This window comes from Grus americana, chromosome 14 (assembly GCF_028858705.1).
Source record: "Grus americana isolate bGruAme1 chromosome 14, bGruAme1.mat, whole genome shotgun sequence".
Classification (NCBI taxonomy): domain Eukaryota; kingdom Metazoa; phylum Chordata; class Aves; order Gruiformes; family Gruidae; genus Grus; species Grus americana.
The window spans coordinates 3,289,393-3,308,603 of NC_072865.1; the positions used below are offsets into that span (position 1 = coordinate 3,289,393).

The 19,211-nt window shown below is 49.1% G+C and overlaps 1 protein-coding gene across 8 annotated transcripts in view; it reads left to right on the plus strand.

Annotated features, from left to right (window-relative positions):
* Positions 1-4,402: 4,402 nt before the first annotated feature.
* TCF7 (transcription factor 7) overlaps positions 4,403-19,211 on the plus strand; it is a 74,720-nt gene continuing 59,911 nt past the window's right edge. For 6 of the 8 annotated variants that reach the window (XM_054841398.1, XM_054841406.1, XM_054841402.1 and 3 more), the window contains exons 1-3: positions 4,403-4,895; positions 4,987-5,053; positions 5,407-5,516. In XM_054841398.1, the coding sequence (XP_054697373.1) occupies positions 4,695-4,895; positions 4,987-5,053; positions 5,407-5,516 (378 nt within the window). In that variant the 5' untranslated portion in view covers positions 4,403-4,694. The remainder of the gene's footprint in view (positions 4,896-4,986; positions 5,054-5,406; positions 5,517-19,211) is intronic. The other 2 variants (XM_054841399.1, XM_054841403.1) reach the window with 1 other exon arrangement.

A 19,211-nucleotide genomic window follows, 5' to 3' on the forward strand; every position in this document is an offset into this window, starting at 1 on the left:
TATGAATGTTTAAATGCAAATGGAACTGAGAGTGAATGCTATGCTAGCTAACATCAAAGGCTCACCAAAGTCTCTGCATTAATGAGGCTCTTTGTTTCCTGGATCACAGATTACAACAGGTTTCCAACTCATTGCCAAGGCTTTATCTCCATTTGGGAGGGCTGTAAATCTCAGACGATTTTTTTCACATGCAAAACAAGAGGATCATCTGAAAGGAAAAAAAAAAAAATCTTAAAGTAGCAAATATTTCATTCAAATGATTATTACTCAAAGTGGCTGCAGCTTATTTTATTTTTGTGATGTTTAAAAGAATGGAAATCTGCAGACGGAGTTTCCTATGGGGTAGCCCGCTCATTCATTTGGATGGGAGAGCTGAGCAGGGAAAAAGCAAACAGCATCCTTTCCCTCTCCCACCTCTTTTAGCCCAGCGTAACCTGCGCCCCCTAAATCAGAACAATAATTCTATGTCATGCAAAATCAGCAATTAGCAGAAAGACGGATTTTACTTCATTTAAATATATTCAGTACTTTTCAAAGTGGCTCCAACTAGTTCTTCTCCTCCCCAAAAAGTAATGAGATTATATCCCTAGTAATAATACCCTAATTAACAAGAAAAATAGGGACTGAGATTTTTAGCTTCCTATTCAAGGCCTGAATGTGACAATATGTAGTATATTGGGTCATAAAAAACAATTTACATGGCGTCATTACAGTCTGTAGAAAAGTCTCCAGGACCCAGGGCTATCTTATGCAATCTTAATTAAGGAAAATAAATATCGGCGTGTTGTTTTAAGCTACCGGAGACATGCACAGGACCTGTCGTATGTGATCAGAAGAGATGGGGAGTTTCCTTTTCCATGGGAACTGCTTAAAAAAAAATCTGACGCCAACACAGAAGTGTCTAGTGTCTTCGAAATTGGCTGCAAAGATGTTAATTTCACGTTTCCTGACCCTCGGGGCCAGTCAGGAGAGCTAATAATTTTCTGCAACCCGACGTCACGTCTCTGCCTCCGAAGGGGCCGGGGATGAGGGAGCGATGGCGGGGAGCCCGGGGTGCGCTCTGCGGCCACGGCCATCGGCACCCACGCGTGCCTGTGCGCGCTGCGTGCACCCACGGCCGTGAACGCCCAACCGTTGTGTGCACGTGTGTGTGCGTGCACAGGTATAAGTATTGATCGGTGTCTGCGTGCATGCTTACGCATGCTGGTGTGTGTCCGTGTGTGCACACATATGTGTTGATGCGCGTGCACACGTATACGTGCTGATAGGCGCCTGCAGCTCCACGTGCAGGCTCCTGTCCGCTGTGTTTAGTTGTGTGCTGCCGATCAGTGCACGTAGATTCGTGGGCAAACATGTGTGCGCACATGTGTTTGTGTGTGCGGATGTGTTTGTGTGTGCAGATGTGTGCGCGTGCTGCTGTGTGTGTGCAGATGTGTGCGGTTGCCCTCTATGTCAGTGACCGTCTGGGGTGCATGGAGCTCCACCTGGGGATAGATGAGGAACCACCAAGAGCTTATGGGTCAGGGTTAAAGGGAGGGCAGGGACAGGGGACACTGTAGTGGGCGTCTGCTACAGGCCACCCGACTGGGAAGACCGAGTGGATGACTGTCTATAGCCAGATAGGAGCAGCCTCACGTTCACAAACCCTGGTCCTCAAGGGGGATCTTCAACCACCCTGATATCTGTGGGAGGGACAGCACAGCAGGGCACAAGCAATCCAGGAGGTTCCTGGAATGTATTGATGATAACTTCCTTCTTCAAGTGACAGAGGAGCCAACGAGAGGAGGTGCTGGACCTTGTTCTCACCAACAAGGAGGGGCTGGTGGGGAATGTGAAGCTCAAGGGCAACGCTGGCTGCAGTGACCATGAAATAGCGGAGTTCAAGATCCTCAGGGCAGCAAGGAGGGTGCACAGCAAGCTCCTTACCCTGGACTTCAGGAGAGTAGACTTGGGCCTCTTCAGGGATCTGCTTGGTAGAGGGCCATGGGACAAAGCCCTGGAGGGAAGAGGGGCCCAAGACAGCTGGTTAGGACTCGAGGGTCACCTCCTCCAAGCTCAGAAGCGATGCATCCCAGCAAAGAGGAAGTCAGGTAAAAACATCAGGCTTGCATGGATGAACAAGGAGCTCCTGGGCAAAGTCAAACAAAAAAAGGAAGCCTACAGAGGGTGGAAGCAAGGGCAGGTGGCCTGGGAGGAATACAGAGAAACTGTCCGAGCAGCCAGGGATCAGGTTAGGAAAGCTAAAGCCCTGATGGAATTAAATCTGCCCAGGGACGTCAAGGGCAACAAGAAAAGCTTCTGTAGGTACATCAGTGATAAAAGGAAGATGAGGGAAAATGTGGGCCCTCTCCTGAAGGAAACGGGAGACCTGGTTACCTGGGATATGGAGAAGGCTGAGGTACTCAGGGACTTTTTTGACTCGGTCTTCACCAGCAAGTGCGCCAGCCACACTGCCCAAGTTGCAGAAGGCAAAGGCAAGGACTGGGAGAATGAAGAACTGACCGCTGTAGGAGAAGATCAGGCTCGAGACCTAAGGAACCCGAAGGTGCACAAGTCCATGGGACCTGATGAGATGCATCCGTGGGTCCTGAGGGAACTGGCGGATGAAGTGGCCAGGCCACTCTCCATCATATTTGAGAAGTCCTGGCAGTCTGGTGAAGTTCCCACTGACTGGAAAAGGGGAAACGACCCCCCTCCAGTTTTAAAAAAGGAAAAAAAGAAAGACCTGGGAAACTACAGACCGGTCAGTCTCACCTCTGTGCCCGGCAAGATCATGGAGCAGATCCTCCTGGAAGCTGTGCTCAGGCATGTGGAAAATAAGGAGGGGACTGGTGACAGCCAGCATGGCTTCACAAAGGGCAAATTGTGCCTGACAAATTTGGTGGCTTTCCACAACAGGGTTACAGTGTTGGTGGATAAGGGAAGAGCAACTGACGTCATCTACCTGGACTTGTGCAAAGCGTTTGACACTGTCCTACACGACATCCTTGTCTCTAAATTGGAGAGACATGGATTTGACAGATGGACCACTCGGTGGATAAGGAATTGGCTGGATGGTCGCACTCAGAGAGTTGCAATCAACAGCTCAATGTCCAAGTGCAGACCAGTGACAAGTGGCATTCCTCAGGGGTCGGTACTGGGACTGGCACTAACATCTTTGTCGGTGACATGGACAGCAGGATCGAGTGCACCCTCAGCAAGTTTGCCAACGACACCAAGCTGTGTGGTGCGGTTGACACGCTGGAGGGAAGGGATGCCATCCAGAGGGACCTGGACAGGCCAGAGAGGTGGGCCCATGCTGGGCCTTAAGCTGAAGAAGGAGAGATTTAGATGAGATATTAGGAAGAAATTCTTCCCTGTGAGGGTGGGAGGCCCTGGCACAGGTTGCCCAGAGAAGCTGAGGATGCCCCATCCCTGGCGGTGTCCAAGGCCAGGTTGGATGGGGCTTTGGGCAACCTGGGCTGGTGGAGGGTGTCCCTGCCCATGGCAGGGGTGGCACTGGGTGGGCTGTGAGGTCCCTTCCCACCCAAACCAGTCTGGGATTCGATGACTCTGTAAGTGCGTGCAGAAGCGCGTGTGCACAGATGTGTGAGTGGAGATGTATGTTCAGGCATGCATGTGTACAAGCGTGGGCACAGGTGTGTGTACAGATGTGTGAGCAGAGATGTGCGTGTGTACAGATGTGCACACATAGCCGGGGGCTGCACCAAGCCCCCAGCGCTGCCCACCGTCAGACCACCCCGTGACCCCAACCCACCCCCAGCCTGGCTGGGCTGCTCCTGCGGGGGCCGGCAGGGTCCCCCCTCCCGTGCCGAGCCGTGCCGAGCCGAGCCGAGCCGCGCCGAGCGGAGCCGAGCCGTGCCGTGCCGAGCCGTGCCGAGCCAAGCCGTGCCGTGCCGTGCCGTGGCGAGCCGAGCCGCAGCGCCAGGATGGGGGTGACCCCGCTTTGGCACGGCGGGGCGGGTTGGGGGGGGTGCTGAGGCGGGCTGGCGGTCCCTTTAAGGCAGGCACTCCGCGTCGGAGCGTGTGTGCGGTGTGTGCATGTGCGTGTGTGTGTGTGCATGTGCGTGTGTGCATATGAGTGTGTGTGCGCCCGCCCCCGGCCCCTCCCCGGAGCTGCCAATCACCCGGCGGCCGCTTTGATGTCGGCAGCCCTTGGCCGCCGCGCCGCCGCGCTCGCACACAGGCACCGGGCGCTCCGTGCCTTTGGCTGCAGCCGGCGCCCGCTGCTCCCAGGGAAACTTTCCGGGGCTCGGGGGGGGTGGGGGGCGGCACGGGGGGGCCTGTCGAGCCCGGCATCCCGCGACGCCTGCCCGCCCGCCCGCCCGCAGCCTGCCGAGCCCCCCGTGAGCCGCCGGGGGAGGGAGGGAGGGGGGGGGAGGAAAAGATTTAAGAAGGAAAAACAATTATAGTTAATTATATATTTTTTTTTTAAAGAAAGGATTTAAAGTGAATTTGAAAAGGGGAAGCAGAATTAAAGGAAAAAAGTTTAAAAGTTGAAAAGGAAAGGAGAAAAAAAACTTTAAAAAGAAAAATTTCAAGAGGGAGCGATTTTTTATTTTTTTTTTCAAGAGGCAAAAAAAAAAAATTGAGGGAGGAAAAAAATTAATTGCGAAGGGCTTGATCCGGGCGGCGGAGAACAATACTCGCCGGGAAAGTTGCTGCGCGGCTCGGGAGGGAGCGGCGGGAGGAAAATGCCGCAGCTGGGCAGCGGCGGCGGGGACGACCTGGGGGCCACCGACGAGATGCTGGCCTTCAAGGACGAGGGCGAGCAGGAGGAGAAGATCCCCGAGAACGCCTTCACGGAGCGCGACCTGGCCGACCTCAAATCCTCGCTGGTGAACGAGTCGGAGGGCAGCGGTAGCCCGGCCGCAGCCGCCGCCGCCGACCCCGAGGTGAGCCGGGCCGCCCGCACCGCCCCCGCCCCGGCCCCGCGCCCCCCGCCCCGCCAGCCCCGCTCTGCCTCTCTCTCTCCTCCCCATGCAGGCCATCAGGCGTGTGCAGGATCCGCAGAGGGTTTATCAGGAGAAGCTCCCGGACCACATGGATGATGGTTAGTCGCAGCGACCCCCGTCTCTGTGTGTGTGTGTGTGTCCCATCCCCGATCTCCGCTCGCCTCCCCCGGTTCGTCCCGTCCAGCCCTCCCCGGCGCCCAGTGACCCCCGAGAGTGAGGGATGCGACCCCGGGAAAGGTGCTCCTGTCGGCGATGAGGCTTCCCACTGCACCCCCTTTGGGACCCCGCACCCCTGGGGGACCCTCATACCCCCCCCCCCCCCCAAGCACCCTCCCTGAGGAGTATGGGGCAAAAAGACTCCGCAAATGTGCTGTAACCTCTTCGGGGCCCCCCAACAGGCAGAGGAATCACCTGTCGTAAGGCGCATCTTGACCGGGAGCTTTAATTTTAGCAGGTATGAAGCATCAGGACCCAGGGATGTATAAAGGATCTGCGTATTCTGGCTACCCTTTCCTAATGCTCTCAGACCCTTATCTGCCAAACGGATCTATGTCACCTCTGGTGAGTTCATCCTCTCCGTACGGAGAAGTTTCGTGGCCTCTCTCACTGCTGAAGTATGTTGCAGGTATCGTGCAGGCACCTACATGTGTTTTTTTTGTTTTCCCTGACAAATTGCAGCCCTGCTTCTAAAATGCCCGGGCACTGTTCTGTCCGAGCCGAAGAGAGGAGGGGTGGGAAGGGGGAAAGATGCTCGGCAGCAAGTGCCTGCTTTGCTCCGAATTTGCTGGAGTTTCTTTTCCAGTCTCCCCATCCTCTGGGTTTGCCTTTACTCCTCCAGCACTCAAACCCTAATAGCTAATGTAAGAATGCCCCTTGCTTTTTCTGGGTCACAGGCTTTGGAGGCAAGCAGCTTCTGGTGTTTGTGTTCAGGGATGTGTCCTGCAGCTTAACTTTAGTTCGATGTTATCTGTGTGTAAAATGGCCAGGGTTTGGTCTGCCTTCGGTTAGGGCTCTGTTGTGGGTGATGGCCCAGAAAGTGGATCTTGTGCTTCTAAAATGGCAAGAGAGGTTTTTAGGAAAAGGCTTAATACTGCTGGAGGACTGTTCCCGTCTTCTTGTAAAGTTTTCCCCCCTCGGGTCAAATCAGCTTTAGTAATTTGGTATATTCTCATGTTTATAAGTTTCGCTATCTGAATAATTAAAGGTTTCTCTACAAAAGCTGTCTTTTCCCATCACCGTCTCTATCAGAACTTCAGAAAAGAATGTCACAACATTGCAGCAGATAGTCAGTGCTCATGTCGCTCCTGGGGAGCTGGCATTGCTGCATTCATTTCAGATGTTATTCTGCATTTACAGTCGGTAAATGAGAACAGAACGTCATTTGGTTTATTTCAGTTTTAGTTTTTAACCTGTAAAGGGATAAGAATATATAATGCCCTCCTTTCTTCCCTAGAGGGGTAGGATGTTAAACTGGCATTATGAAAAATCGATGGATTGTGGGGTATGAAACTCAAGTTAAAGCGTGATGACATACTGTTCGCTGGAATCACTGCCGCGTCCTCCCGCCCGACCCCGCTGGCCTGCGCGGCAGGAGGAGACAGACAGGGCCGGCTGTGAGCCTGCCCGACCCCGGCACAGCCCTTCCTGGGGGGCTGGTTTCCCTGGTGCAGCCTGTCATAACTTTGCTGGAGTCGGTTTGCAGATATTGAGGGTCCGTCCCCAAATTTTGAAGTCTTCCTTCAGTTTACAGCAAGAAAAGATGTGTTTGCAAGGCAGGGCCAATGCACGTTGTTGCAATTCAAATAAGTATTTCTTCTGTTGCTTCCCACCTCGTGTCCCTTCGTCCTGGTACCGGGTATCCCCCTCACCCCCCCTAAAATATTAAGCTGCTCTCTTCCTGATAAGTTTTAAATGATGATATTAAATTTGTCTTATTTAAATGCATTTAGTTTACTCCCTGGTATGGAATCTGGGCAAGTTCAGAGTTACATTAGCCCAGCAACTATTTGTTGTAGTGAAATACTTCTTTTAATCTTAAACCCTTACTAGATGGGCAGCAAAGTGCAATAACCTATTTATTAGCAATTAAGCTAAAAAGTAGATTGTGGTTTGTGAATTGCCTTTTGCCTTGATAACGTAATAAAAACCCAAGAGGTGACTGTCGGAGCAACAGAGAGGAGTAAATAGACTGTGCAGAACTGGAAGGGGAGAAAACTAAGTAGCAGAGAAGGAATGATCCCGTCCCCTTGAGAGCCACAGCAATCATCCGCTGCCTCATCCGGCTTTACTTAGGCCTGTTTGGATCCTGCAGTGGTTTATGTTGTGTGACTTAAAAAAGCTGATTTGATGTTTTCAGCTAAAAATCTGTTACCTAACAGACACAGGAAGATTTCTTCCTCAGATAAAGGCTGGTCTTCTGGTTTTTCGTCTTGGTACAGTAGCTATTCCGATGCATCGTTCTGGGCAATTTTGTATTTATATTGACTGTGCAAAGGTTATCGTAGTAAATTATGTATTGCTCTCATATAGATTTATTGCTACTGTGTATATTATATGAAGCGTGGGCTATAATCTGGTTGCTGCTTCCAATAATTGAGGAGGTCAGATCTGTGACCCAAGATTGCAGATACTTAACCATCCATAAAAGTGTGTTTAATTAACACTTTAGCAGAAGTAGAGTCAGGGAGGAGGGTTGTGTGAGTGAATGGGATTACCTATCCCAGTCATGCGCGCACTTGGTAGTGGAGATCGTATTTTGGTTAATGAGGCTTCCTGGAAACAGTTGTTTGCAGCTAGGATTAATTTCAGAATCTTCAAAACCTAAAAATTAAAAAAATAACCCAGGAGTACTTTGGCAAACCATCAGGGCTTTGCATTTACCTGATTGAAAAATATAATACAGGTCCCTGAAAGACGAAGGGCGGCCGGCACTGAGGCTGCAGGTTGAACCCCCGCCCTGCGACGCACCGTAAAACCACATTTTTTTTTTTTTTTTCTGCGGGCTCCCTCCGAACCCCATCAGGGTGCTGCGAGCAGTGCTGGAGCCGGCCCGGAGCGCGCCTGCCTGGGTGGGTGTGTCGCTACCGGCATTACCGCTGCGCTGCTTCCCTTTTTTCTGTCTTATTTTCTCAGCAGCATCACTTTTGCTTTGTTTCCCTCAAGGTGGTTGTAGCCCGCTAACTGTTAAACTGCTCGCCCCAGCATCCTGCTAGGCTGCCCGCATCTCCCCAGCCAAAATTGTCTCTTTTTACCAAAACGCACTCGTTTGTGTTATTTACATGCTCTGGTGTCACTCCCAAGTGATGCACTGAACATGTACCTGACATCAGCAGCAATGCCAAGCCCAGCTGACGTCCCCAGCGAGCAGCAGGATGTGGCAAGAGCCACCCTGCAGCGGGCAGACCCCGGGCGTTCGGCTCGGTGGGCTGCCTTTGCTGCAGGTGGCAAACGCTGGTTTAGGGCGGTGCAGGTGGAGCGATGCTGGTTTGAGCACGCACAAGTGGCCTGGACTGGTGGCAGAGCTACTGAAGAGAGAAAGGAGGACTGGGGGGTGGCCAGGGTGTGCAGGTGAAGGTGCTCCTGGAGCTGGGGACGAAGCAAGCGGGCTGAGCCTGGGTGTCCCGTGTTTTGGGAGCGTGCTGTGGACCCCCGTCAGCTGGCCAGGCTGGGCAGGGCACGCTCTTGGTCAAGCGTGTGAAGAACATCTCGGCACAGGCTGTGCATGCCTCTGAAATCTCAACATTTTGCAAGGCACCAGGAGAACCGTTTCTCACCCGGCTGTCGGGTGCTGCATGCGTGGTGGTTCACGACTGCTTCGACTCTCCTGACTCTTGCAAAGTCCAGCTTTTCCCAGAATGGAATACATAGGATTTGCTGGTTAAAAATCTGCAAGAAACTTCCAAAGAATATTAACAAGTTGAGGAACTGTTTTTCTAAATGAAATATAAAATCATAAAACTATATCCTTTTTTAAATAGTACAAATGACTTTAAATCAAATTAAGGAACATCCTTAGTAAGAACATCAGCCTTTTAGGTGGTTACAAACATTAGAGGTCAGACATGGTCAAACATGTTAACACTTTGATCAGATTAAAATATTTTTCTTGCTACAGTTGTATAATTGAGTTTAGACCCGAGGGGGTTTTCTGAACATTGTTATATCTTGTACCATGTGGTAGTTAAATGGTAGAAGGAGCACTTATAAGTTCCTTTAAGTTCCTTTTGTAAATAGGTTTATAAAACAGGGGAATGAGCCATGCTGTCCCGTATGTAGGGCACAAGCTCTTCACACTTTCTGCGCACCTCTGTTGCGTGTAGTGAGCATGTGGGGTGCGTGAAGGCAGAATTTAAACATTTTATATATAAAGCTGAGGCACTGGACTTTCTGTGTGAGAAACAGAGGTCCGAGAGCCTCTGTTTCCTTGGAAAAGAGACACTACCTAATTTTCTTAATTATTAGGTTGTCTAACCAGAGCTCATGTAGGGGCAGAAGGGTGGTGGTACCTTCCCAAGCTCTGCACAGTCCCCAGATGAGGTGGCAGGCCCAGGAAATAATGCCGAGGTTCAGACCCTGCTCGCTGTGGTCCATCGGGCTCCTTGAGCTTGGTTCCTGTTCAGTGGGTTTGAAATGTCCCCTTGGGCAGGGCGAGATGAAAGTGCAGTTACTGCTGGCCTGGGGCCACAGGTCCCAAATGTCTCTCATGAGGTCAAAAAGCACGGAGCTGAAAGTCTCCTGCTGCCCTTCGCCGGCCAGAAGCCGAGGCAGCAGCAGCTGAGCCCTGGGACGCGGGTACTTCTGCTGCAGCCCCCTTCCCCGGAGGCTGCTCCAGCCCTTTGCGGGAGGAGGCTGTTGCCCCCGCAGCAGTTGGCGGAAGGAAATCTGCACTTCAGCTGCTTCTGCGTAGATGTCTTTCTGTCCCAGCTTGCACTGTCAGGGCAATAGCTTAGTATTGCTTTTTCCTGTGTCGAGTTCGGATCCTGTTGAAACCAGTGGGAAAACACCCCGGAGTCGCTTTGGGATGGGGATGTGTCGCTGCTGCATCCCTCTCCAGATGTTGCGCGTGGAGGGAGCGCAGCTGCAAGCAAACAGGAGCTCCGTGCGTTACCGGCAGCGCCGGCTGCTGTGGGAGAGCAACATCACCGGCAGCTTCCCGGCCAGGTTCCCTGGCAGCAGGGCTTGTGCTGCGGGACCTCACCGGGACAGCACTCTGTCCCCATAAATTGTTATATTCCCAGCAGACAGCGTTAGGAGTGCAGTGGCTGTTGACGGACGTCCTGGCAGACAGACAGACAGACAAGTAATTTGTTCCCTCCTGACCAGAGCGAATCCGCTTCTTCCAGCTCTTCTACCTAGCTTGAAATAGGATAATGGTGAAAATAATTTTTTATATGGAAGCATGATGTTGGATAGGTGGATGTACCAAGGCACAGGGCTTCCGAGGTCATTTATTGCATGTCTGATTCAGCCTTGGTTCCCCCCCAAGGAAAATTCTTGTGTTAATTTCTGAGTTCATATCACACCCTCAATTTTGAAGCAGAACTTCCCTTTGAAATAAATTAGAGAGTTCTGCTTAAGAAGCAGTGACATGATACAGCACTGCCTGTGTGTGGTCTAATATAACCTTATTTTTAAAATTGTTTGGAATGAAAAAAAGAGAAAGAAAAATGTCACAGGGAAACAAAAGCAAGTTTTATGTAAATCCGTGCATGTGAGTAAGTGTGCACGTGATTCAGACAGTTCAACAATATCTGCTCTCCCACTGGGATTCCTTCGCAGGCTACCCTGGAACTGGCTTCCCAGGCATGGGATGCTTTGTCGGTGGGGAGTTGCTATGAGATTATGTATGGTAAAGGCACCGTTCCTGCAAGCTTCCAACTGTTGCTGTTTCTGAAGTGTTAGCAGCTCAACCGGTTGAGAATTTGGAGAGAAAGGCAAAAACCTAACATCAATCCAAGCTCCCAAGGCTCATCCATGTTAATGATTAATATTTTTGAAATTTTAACTGTGAAGAACAAAGTGATTTGGGGGTTAGCGGCACACAACGTGTCCAAGATGAAAGAACAGAGCTGGTCTGGCATGCAAAGCTTTAACTGAGAGAAGGCGGGAGGGCGGCGAGGAGCTCTGCAACGTGCTCTTGCTGCTCGCTGGCAGGACGCGTGTCACCTCGCAGCTTGCAGTCCCTTTCCTGCAATAATTCTACAGGCACCATTAAATTTCTGCGTTCAGGTGGAAACTCTGACAAATCCGTACGGTGGGGTGTGCTGGCATTTGCTGTTCCGAGGTACCCGTTCGAGTAACCACGCGTGTGTTGCTGTGACTAAACAGACATTACCGACTCCGTAGGGATGACTCTGTTGACTGCTCTCAGAGATCATCTGTGAAGGGCCAGATCCTAATCGCAAGCTGAATCCCTCTCTATCTCTAGCGTGATCTGCAAGTGAAGCAGGTTTTCAGGGTACGGGTGGTGTGAGCTGCACACCTAAGATTGCAATCTGGTCCGGACTGCGTGTGTCTGTGTGTACAAGACCTGATGGTTACTGGTAGAGCAAAGTCAAGTGCTGAGAAATGCCAATAGTTTTGAGGAAACATCCACAGCTTGCCATTAATTTCACACCCGCAGTTCTTTGCCCTTTGGCCATGAGTGATTCAGCAAGACCAAATTTAGTCTTCGTTCCGTACAGGTTGGCCTTTGAGTCCCCTCGCTAATTCACAGTAGAGAAGGCGAAGGAAGGACCCGTGCATCTGTGAGCATCGTGGGTGCTCATGGGGAGGGCTTGGGTGAACACGTCGAGCACGTGCTGCCGTTCAGTTACTAAAAATCTCCTGCGCCACGTACAAGTCACACATTCCTCACGAAATCCTCAAGGATTGACTTCTCCTGTCTGTTGCATTGATTTGAGGAGGGACTGGATGCCAGACATCCCCAGCACTGTCCTCTTGGAGAGGGCATTGCCACTGCGGGAGCTTCTCTCCATCCCACCCCTCCGAGGCTTCGGGCTGTCCGCAGCCGTCACGTAACGCCTCTCCTTTCATTTGCTGCTCGTCTCCTCGGTTTCCCATGCCTTCGCTGCTCCAGCTCACCGCTCGTGGTGCCAGGAGATGGCTTACATCAGCATCTCTCCCAGCCTGATGTGTGTATGCTCTTACCTCATCATTTACCAATGGTGGGTGGAGGGCACAGAAATAGGAGAGTAGGTACAAGTTCCTTCCTGAACTCTTCCTTTCAGTTCAGTTCTTCCTGAAGGCAGAGCGACTGCGGCAGGGAAAACTTCTCATCCTGACCAAATCCCAGGTTGGTGCCAAGCTGGGACGTCCGAGTCCCCCTGCCATGGGCTTTTTCATGTGCTATCCTTCCAAATCTGTCTTTAATGAGCAAGTACCATGTTATAGCCTATTTTTTTAGTCTCAAACAAAGGTTCGGCAGGAGGACAGGTGACTCAGAGGGTTGCTGACAGGATACAGAGCTGTTCGTTTCCTAGTTTCCAGTTTTAATCCAGCTGAATCAGTAAAGACTGACCGCCTGTTCTGTCTGCTGGCTTGTCCAGCGGTCTGTCTGGGAGGGCACGGCTCCCCCCAGCCCCCAGGCAGGGCGAGTGTTTCATGGCGTGAAGGATGAGATGTCCTGGGAACCTGCAAAGTCTGTACCAAGCCCTCTGCGAGCGTCAGCCGAGGTCTCCGCTCTCGCCGTGGGACTGCCAGTTCAGCACAAACCCACCTTTCCTAAAGGAAGCGATTGCGACATCACACGCCTCCGAGCCTTGATTATGGCAGGATCTTTTTTCTTGGTCACCTCCCAGTGATCTTGGACAAAGAGTTCTCGCCTTCACCTCTTTATGGAGCAACGTATCACTGCTCTGTCCTGTGGCCCTTTCTCTGATTTTTTTTTTTCTTTTTGCCTGTGGGTCTTTAGAATATACGACCCTTCCCAAAGTTACAAAGAACTATTCCACCACCGCTGCCTCTCTGAGGTAGTTTCATGGAGAAAGTGGGACATTTGGTCAATACTGAGGATGAGGAGGGTTAGCAAAACTTGGTGGGACCAGCGGTACCCATCCAGAGCATCCCACTGGCTGGAGGTGCTGGGCAGGAGGTCACCAAAGGGGCTTTAAACCACCGCTCCTCTCCCGTCCGCTGCTTCTGTGCTAAACACAGCTCAGCTGCAGCGAAAAGAATCTGGTTCATTGTGTTTCACAGGGTCCCAAAATTAGTATTTTGTTAAAGAAAACAATAAACTTAGCAATGCTGTGGTAAGTTTTCGAAACCAAAGTAAAGCTGGATACCAGAATCTAGAGCACTTTTCCCCTCCGGTTATAACAACTTTACATTTGATTAAATGATAGGCAAAAAAAGTCTCAACAGTATCTCCTTTGTTCCATTGAGAATCTGGAACTATAATATACAAAGTACACATCTGCCTTGAAGAGCTACGCAGTAATCATGGACTGACCAAAAAAAAGACTTTTTTTTTTTTTTAAGAAGTGATTCAACTTGTATGCTATATGTTGAATTTGTTTTCTGCTGTGGTTTGCTCTGAGGAATAGCACACATGAATGTAAACAGAGGTTCTCCTCTGATGGGACTTACACAAAAGGAAAACGTGAAAGCCCAGGATTGTAAAGTATGCTTGGCGAGGGGGATACAGCCATAAACACACTTGTGGAAGACGTGCTGGGAGGATCCTCTTCCAAGCAAAATGCTAAGAGAGGATCAGAAATGTGGAATTTTTATTCTAACGCTGAGGAGATGGCACTGCGGAGATTGCTTTCATGTTTAGGAAATAAACCGTCCTAAGATCTACCACATGAAAATGTGTTGTTCTTAGCACGGAGAGGCTGATGAGTTGGTTCTGCCCTGGAATTACTGGCGCGAGGAGTCGTCGTCGTCGTCGTCATCTTCTACAAACCTCGCTTTGTATGACCTTGCCCTGAAAGAAGAGAGGCCAATTCTGACGGGGGAGGCAGTGCGCAACCCCTGACACCAGCATACCCGAAGTCGAAATTTGGCCTTTGAGCTCTGGCTTCCTGCTATAACTTACAGCGTGTGGCATTGCCAGCTTTGAAATCCGACCGCCCAAAGGGACGCGCGGATTCAGAAATCCAGGTGAAGTTTTGTGGGAGCGCATGGTGCTGTGCTGAGTATTCCTTTGGGACAGGCAGTGCTGTCACACAGGATAAATTAAAATATGCATATTAGCCCTAAATCTGAAACAGAAGCAATAATATAAAATAAGAAATAAAATTAAAAAAAGAAACCCACCCAAACCTTTTTGTTTAACTTTCTCTGATACAAAGCAATTTCTTCAGGACTGTACACCATATGAAACACATTATAAATGCTCTTGTAAAATCCACATCATTATACCACATGAAAGGCTGGGTCCTAAAAATAGCCATTCAGAGAGGATGCAGGCTAGTAGCAATTTCGGTGATCGTGAAATAGTTGTGTTGACATCTCTATGCATGCACACCCACAGAAAGCTTTGACTTTTGAATATTCTTAGCAACATTTGTGCTTTATGGAATTTTCCACGTTCTGGTCCCATGAATAGTCTCTTCCCCAGGGTGTTCCTTTCTGATCTTATCCCCATGTTTCTAACCCTGATTTTATTGAGAAAATGGGTAAATGATTTTATTTTTATTTTAAATTTTACATGGAACTCTTTCCTTGCTGGCAGTTTGACAGCGGTTGAAAGCATCAGTTGTATTTCCCTGTCTGCTATCAATAGAAGTATTTTCTTTTTTCCTTCAATAGACACACACATCCCTGATATTTTGGAGGGGTAACTGTCAAAATGTAAATCTAGAGCATTAGATGATAACACAAGGAGCTGCCACATCTACCCGGCCTTTGTGTCTGCTGTAGTATTCAAAAGAAAGTAAATGAAATCTGCAGTAATTATACAGTAATGTATCCACAACAAAAATCTTCTTCCTCGTCCCAGCGATCAGAACTTGGCTTTTGTTTTGAAATATGAAAGTTTGCAGCCTCCTGGCTTTGGGGTGTTTGCAGCAAAGCCCTGGCTGGGGTAAACTGCCATAGCTCTGGGACAGACAACAGAGTCCTGCCAATTGGTATCACTGGAGATCTTTTTGAAGAGCTCATCAGATTTTATTTATTGCTGTTGTGTTTTGGTTTTAGCTTGTTATTTGTTTGAAATCATTACTATAGGGATAGCTTTCTGAAAAACGTCTGAATCTTCAGTGCTGATCGCGTGTTTGCATTTTTCTTTTGTAAGGAGATTTGGGGATGTGGAGACGTACACCTTCCCACACAAGGATGTCTGAAGGTTGCGGTTTCAGCCTGTCCAGGGTATTGAGTGCATGGCCCCTCTAAAGCGGCTTGGAAACAGTCTGTTTCCTCAAAATAAGTTCGTTTTGGGAATTGGAGCAAAATCTTTGGAGATAGCGAATGAAATAATAGGGTGTTGAAGAAAATGGCATTGCTTTTTAAATAGCTGGCACAAAAATCATTAAGTCTGAAGTTTCATTCAGATCAGAGGTAGCTGCGGTTGTAACGGGGCAGGACGCAAACTCTTCAAGCAGTGCAACTCAGAACGATGCACCGCACGACTTGCAGTCCTTCTCCGCCTTGCTTTAACTTCGGGGCAGCTCTCGCCCCTTGTCCAGCTCGGGAGTCCTTTTCCAACAGAAACGTGCTCTCGAGTGTTTAGATCGATCGGTTGAATTCTTGCAGGCTGTTAGCAACGCTGAAGAATCAAATGCTGTAAAATAACATCACAGAAATGTGTTTGCTGTTGCTAATTTAGCTCCCTAAAACGGCTGCTTAGGGGGACAGGGGAGCACCTTGACAAGATGATAATTTTATCTAAACTTCACAAAGTTTAAATATATTTCATTCATTTCTAAGCACAGCAGTAATTTAAGGATGTATTTCCAGCTAAGTGCGAAGAAATGTTGGCTCATGTTTCCATACACGCTCTGTATAATGCAGCAGATACTGACGCTTAGAAAAAGTCAAAAAGTTTTTGAAGTTAGCATCATGCCTAAGCTCTTTTGTATTTTCCATAATTAATTTGATGGCTGAAACCAGGGTTGTATCTGGCAATGTAAGTTTTCTACTGTTCTGGTGAACTCCCTGCTTTCCTGCTAGGAGCAGAATTCAGGTAAAAACACTAAACGTGCGCCGGCCGGGACCTCTGACAGCACCTGAACACAGAAGTTGTAGAGAAAATTTAATCTCTTCACTCAAAAGCACAGAAAATTACCTGATATATCACTGCCAGTTTCTTGGTTATTGGCAACTACATGCATGTATTTAAACTTTGCAAAATTAAATGTTTTTAAATGATAATACACGATTTGTACTGCTCTAGTACGTGGATCTGCATATAAATGCATGATGAGGGATGAGGCAGGCTGCAGTGAATCCCTGAAAGATTCAGCTCCCGCATCCAAAGCCAACAGTCTTCATCCACATTTTCTTCTAAGAGTGTCGTGGTAAATGCCTGAGTCCCGGGTGGGTGCGTTGCCGTTTGCCGTGGGTGGGAGCTGCCTCTCCCCTGCCTGCGCCCTGCGAGTTCGTTTGATACGGAGCCGAGCGATCCCCTTACCGGCGAGCACCAGGTGCCGTGTCAGACGCGTGTGAATAGCCAAATAAACAGACATGAGTAACACCGGTTGTTTATGTGTTAACACAGGATGTTCTCAAAATCAGGTAAGAAGTGAGGCATGTTACCAAGTTTTATAGCAGAGGAACCGGATAGTCTTGTAACTGCCGTGCAGGGCTGCGGCGGAGGAAGCAAGGTTTTATCCCGGCTTCTGCTCCCAGTCCCCCAGGAGCTTGTTTCTCCGTGACTCAGTTTCCCCCAGGAGAGTTTTGAAGCTTTATCATTTCATGTGGAAGTGATGTTTGGAGAGCACTGCAGAGAAAAAAAACCCAAAAGCAAACCAACATAAAATCCAACACAGGCTGCTGCGAGAGGGGATGTTTCAGAAACAATCAGAGAAGGGCTAGCCAAAAAAAGTAAGCCGTGCTGCTTACTAGACCATTTACTTCAAGATATTAAACAAATTGCAATTTCATAATCTTTTAGCAAGTTGCAGGTGGCCCTAAAACCACAGCTCCTTCGAGGCGGTTGGCATCTTTTCTTGCTTTAAAAACGAATCGCTTTTTCAGCCTAAACAGTAATTTCATAGAGTGGCTTTAGTTGGATGGGAACGATGACTGGATGGTCCAACATGTTGGCTCAAATACACACGCCGTACAAATCCACGCTTTTAAACCGAGGACAGAATGTCATTTCTTATTTACCCGCTTGTAACATGCTGATGAGAACAACCTCCAGGATTGCACGGCATAGTTTTTGGACACACGTACCAAACCCCTGGATGCATAATTCAAATTCTTTGTCATGAAGAATGAGTCTATTTATCTTGGAACCTTTTTTACTTAAACAGTAATCTCTAGGAAATCATTTGTTAACAGTAGTTAGCTGCCAGTTTGTCAGTTAATGGCTTGAGGCAAAGTCAGAAGCGAATGAAATCTTTTCCAGGGAGATGCTGCTGTCGCATGTGGTGCAGAAAGGTTTATAGCATTAGAGGAGGCGGACAGATGAGTTCAGTCCAACTTTTAGAAACACGAGGAAAGTCAGCGCAATAGGGCAGAGATGGCCGTTTTGCTCGCACATCCATTTGTCAAATATTAAAGCCATCAATTGCGCCCGTGACAACTTCTAAGCCTAAATTTTCCTTACTGGAGGCTCCAGGTGTGAGTGCGCGGAGGCAAAAACCGCACGTGTTGGTGGTGACTGGGGCTCTGCCTTGCATCCCGGGCATCTCTGCATCCCAGGCATCTCTGCATCCCAGACATCTCTGCATCCTGGGCATCTCTGCATCCCAGGCATCTCTGCATCCTGGGCATCCCAGGCATCGCTGCATCCCGGGCATCTCTGCATCCTGGGCATCTCTGCATCCCAGGCATCTCTGCATCCCAGGCATCTCCGCATCCCGGGCGCAGGGGCAGCCGGGCGGGAGAGCCAGCCAGGGTGCCGCGGGGTGTCTGCCAGGGCAGCAAAGTCCTCCAGCTCTCAGACGTTATAATTTCTCTATAAAAGCCTAGCAGCCAGTTTCAGTTAGGTAATGAGAGTTATCTGATTTCTCTTTAATCTGAGCAGCATCGCTACAGCGCGATAACCTCAACTTGGTGTTTATCTCATGCTTGGTGCTGCAAGAACGGGTGAAAATTCACTGGAGAAGGAGCTGAGAAAAGTCACCCTAATCTACACCAAATCCCTCCTTCTTGCAGCAGAAGCGGGTGAGAAATAACTGCCCCGAGTAGAAACTCTCCCATGAAGCCACAAAATCCAGCTGAAGTAAATACCACTTCCCTGCAGCATTATCTCCCACTCTGTGCTGTCTGCCCACAGAGGATGGTAGGGTGTAGGAACTGGCAGGGGATTAATGGCAGCCTGGTTCATAAAAAACTCTGCTGCCAGAAGGACGTGGGACCCAGACAGAAGTAAAGAGGGGCTGGTTCTCTCTGCAGATGCCCCCAAGTGCTATTTGTCTGAGAGCAGATTTTCCCACAGATCTTTGGCCTTCATATTATTTGAAGAACCCCCTCTGCAGCTGCAATCCTTCCCTCCCCCGAGGGAAAAACAGGGTGGTAACTTTGTGAACTGAATGGTGTGGAGGTTTAGGAGTACTGCCATGGGAGGGGAAGATTTGGCTCATTAGCGTGGAACATTGTGTTGCCAGGAACAGAGTTTTGGGGCAGAACTAATAACATGGAAGCAGATGCAGTCAGCTTTTATTAAACTGGTTTGTAGATGACTTTAAATAGGCAACAGTTGTATCTGGGGCTCTCCTTGGAAAAGGCAGAACGGCAGACCCCAGGAGCAGAGCCTGGCTTAGATGCTGGCTAACAAGTACAGAGAAACAACCGAATCTCTGGATGTAATGAAAAATTTCTCCCAAATGTATTTAACAAAAAAAAAAAAAAACCAAACCACCAACAAAAGACTTTGTGGTTCTGTTATATTCTTTAAACTCTTGCAGTCCACACATCTCATTTGGAGCAAAGAACAGTTGTAGAGTCACAGAGTTTATAGTCTGAAGGACCCAACATTATACCATCTCCTCTTTATCATGGTGTGTCATGTCCTCTACGCCATGGACTCCTGAATTTCACTCAGTTACCCCCATAGCTGGATGTACCATTAACTGCTTGACAGTGCATTACAGGTAGGGATGGATAAATTAATCTCCAAGCCAAGTTTTGAAGCACTTCTCCCTT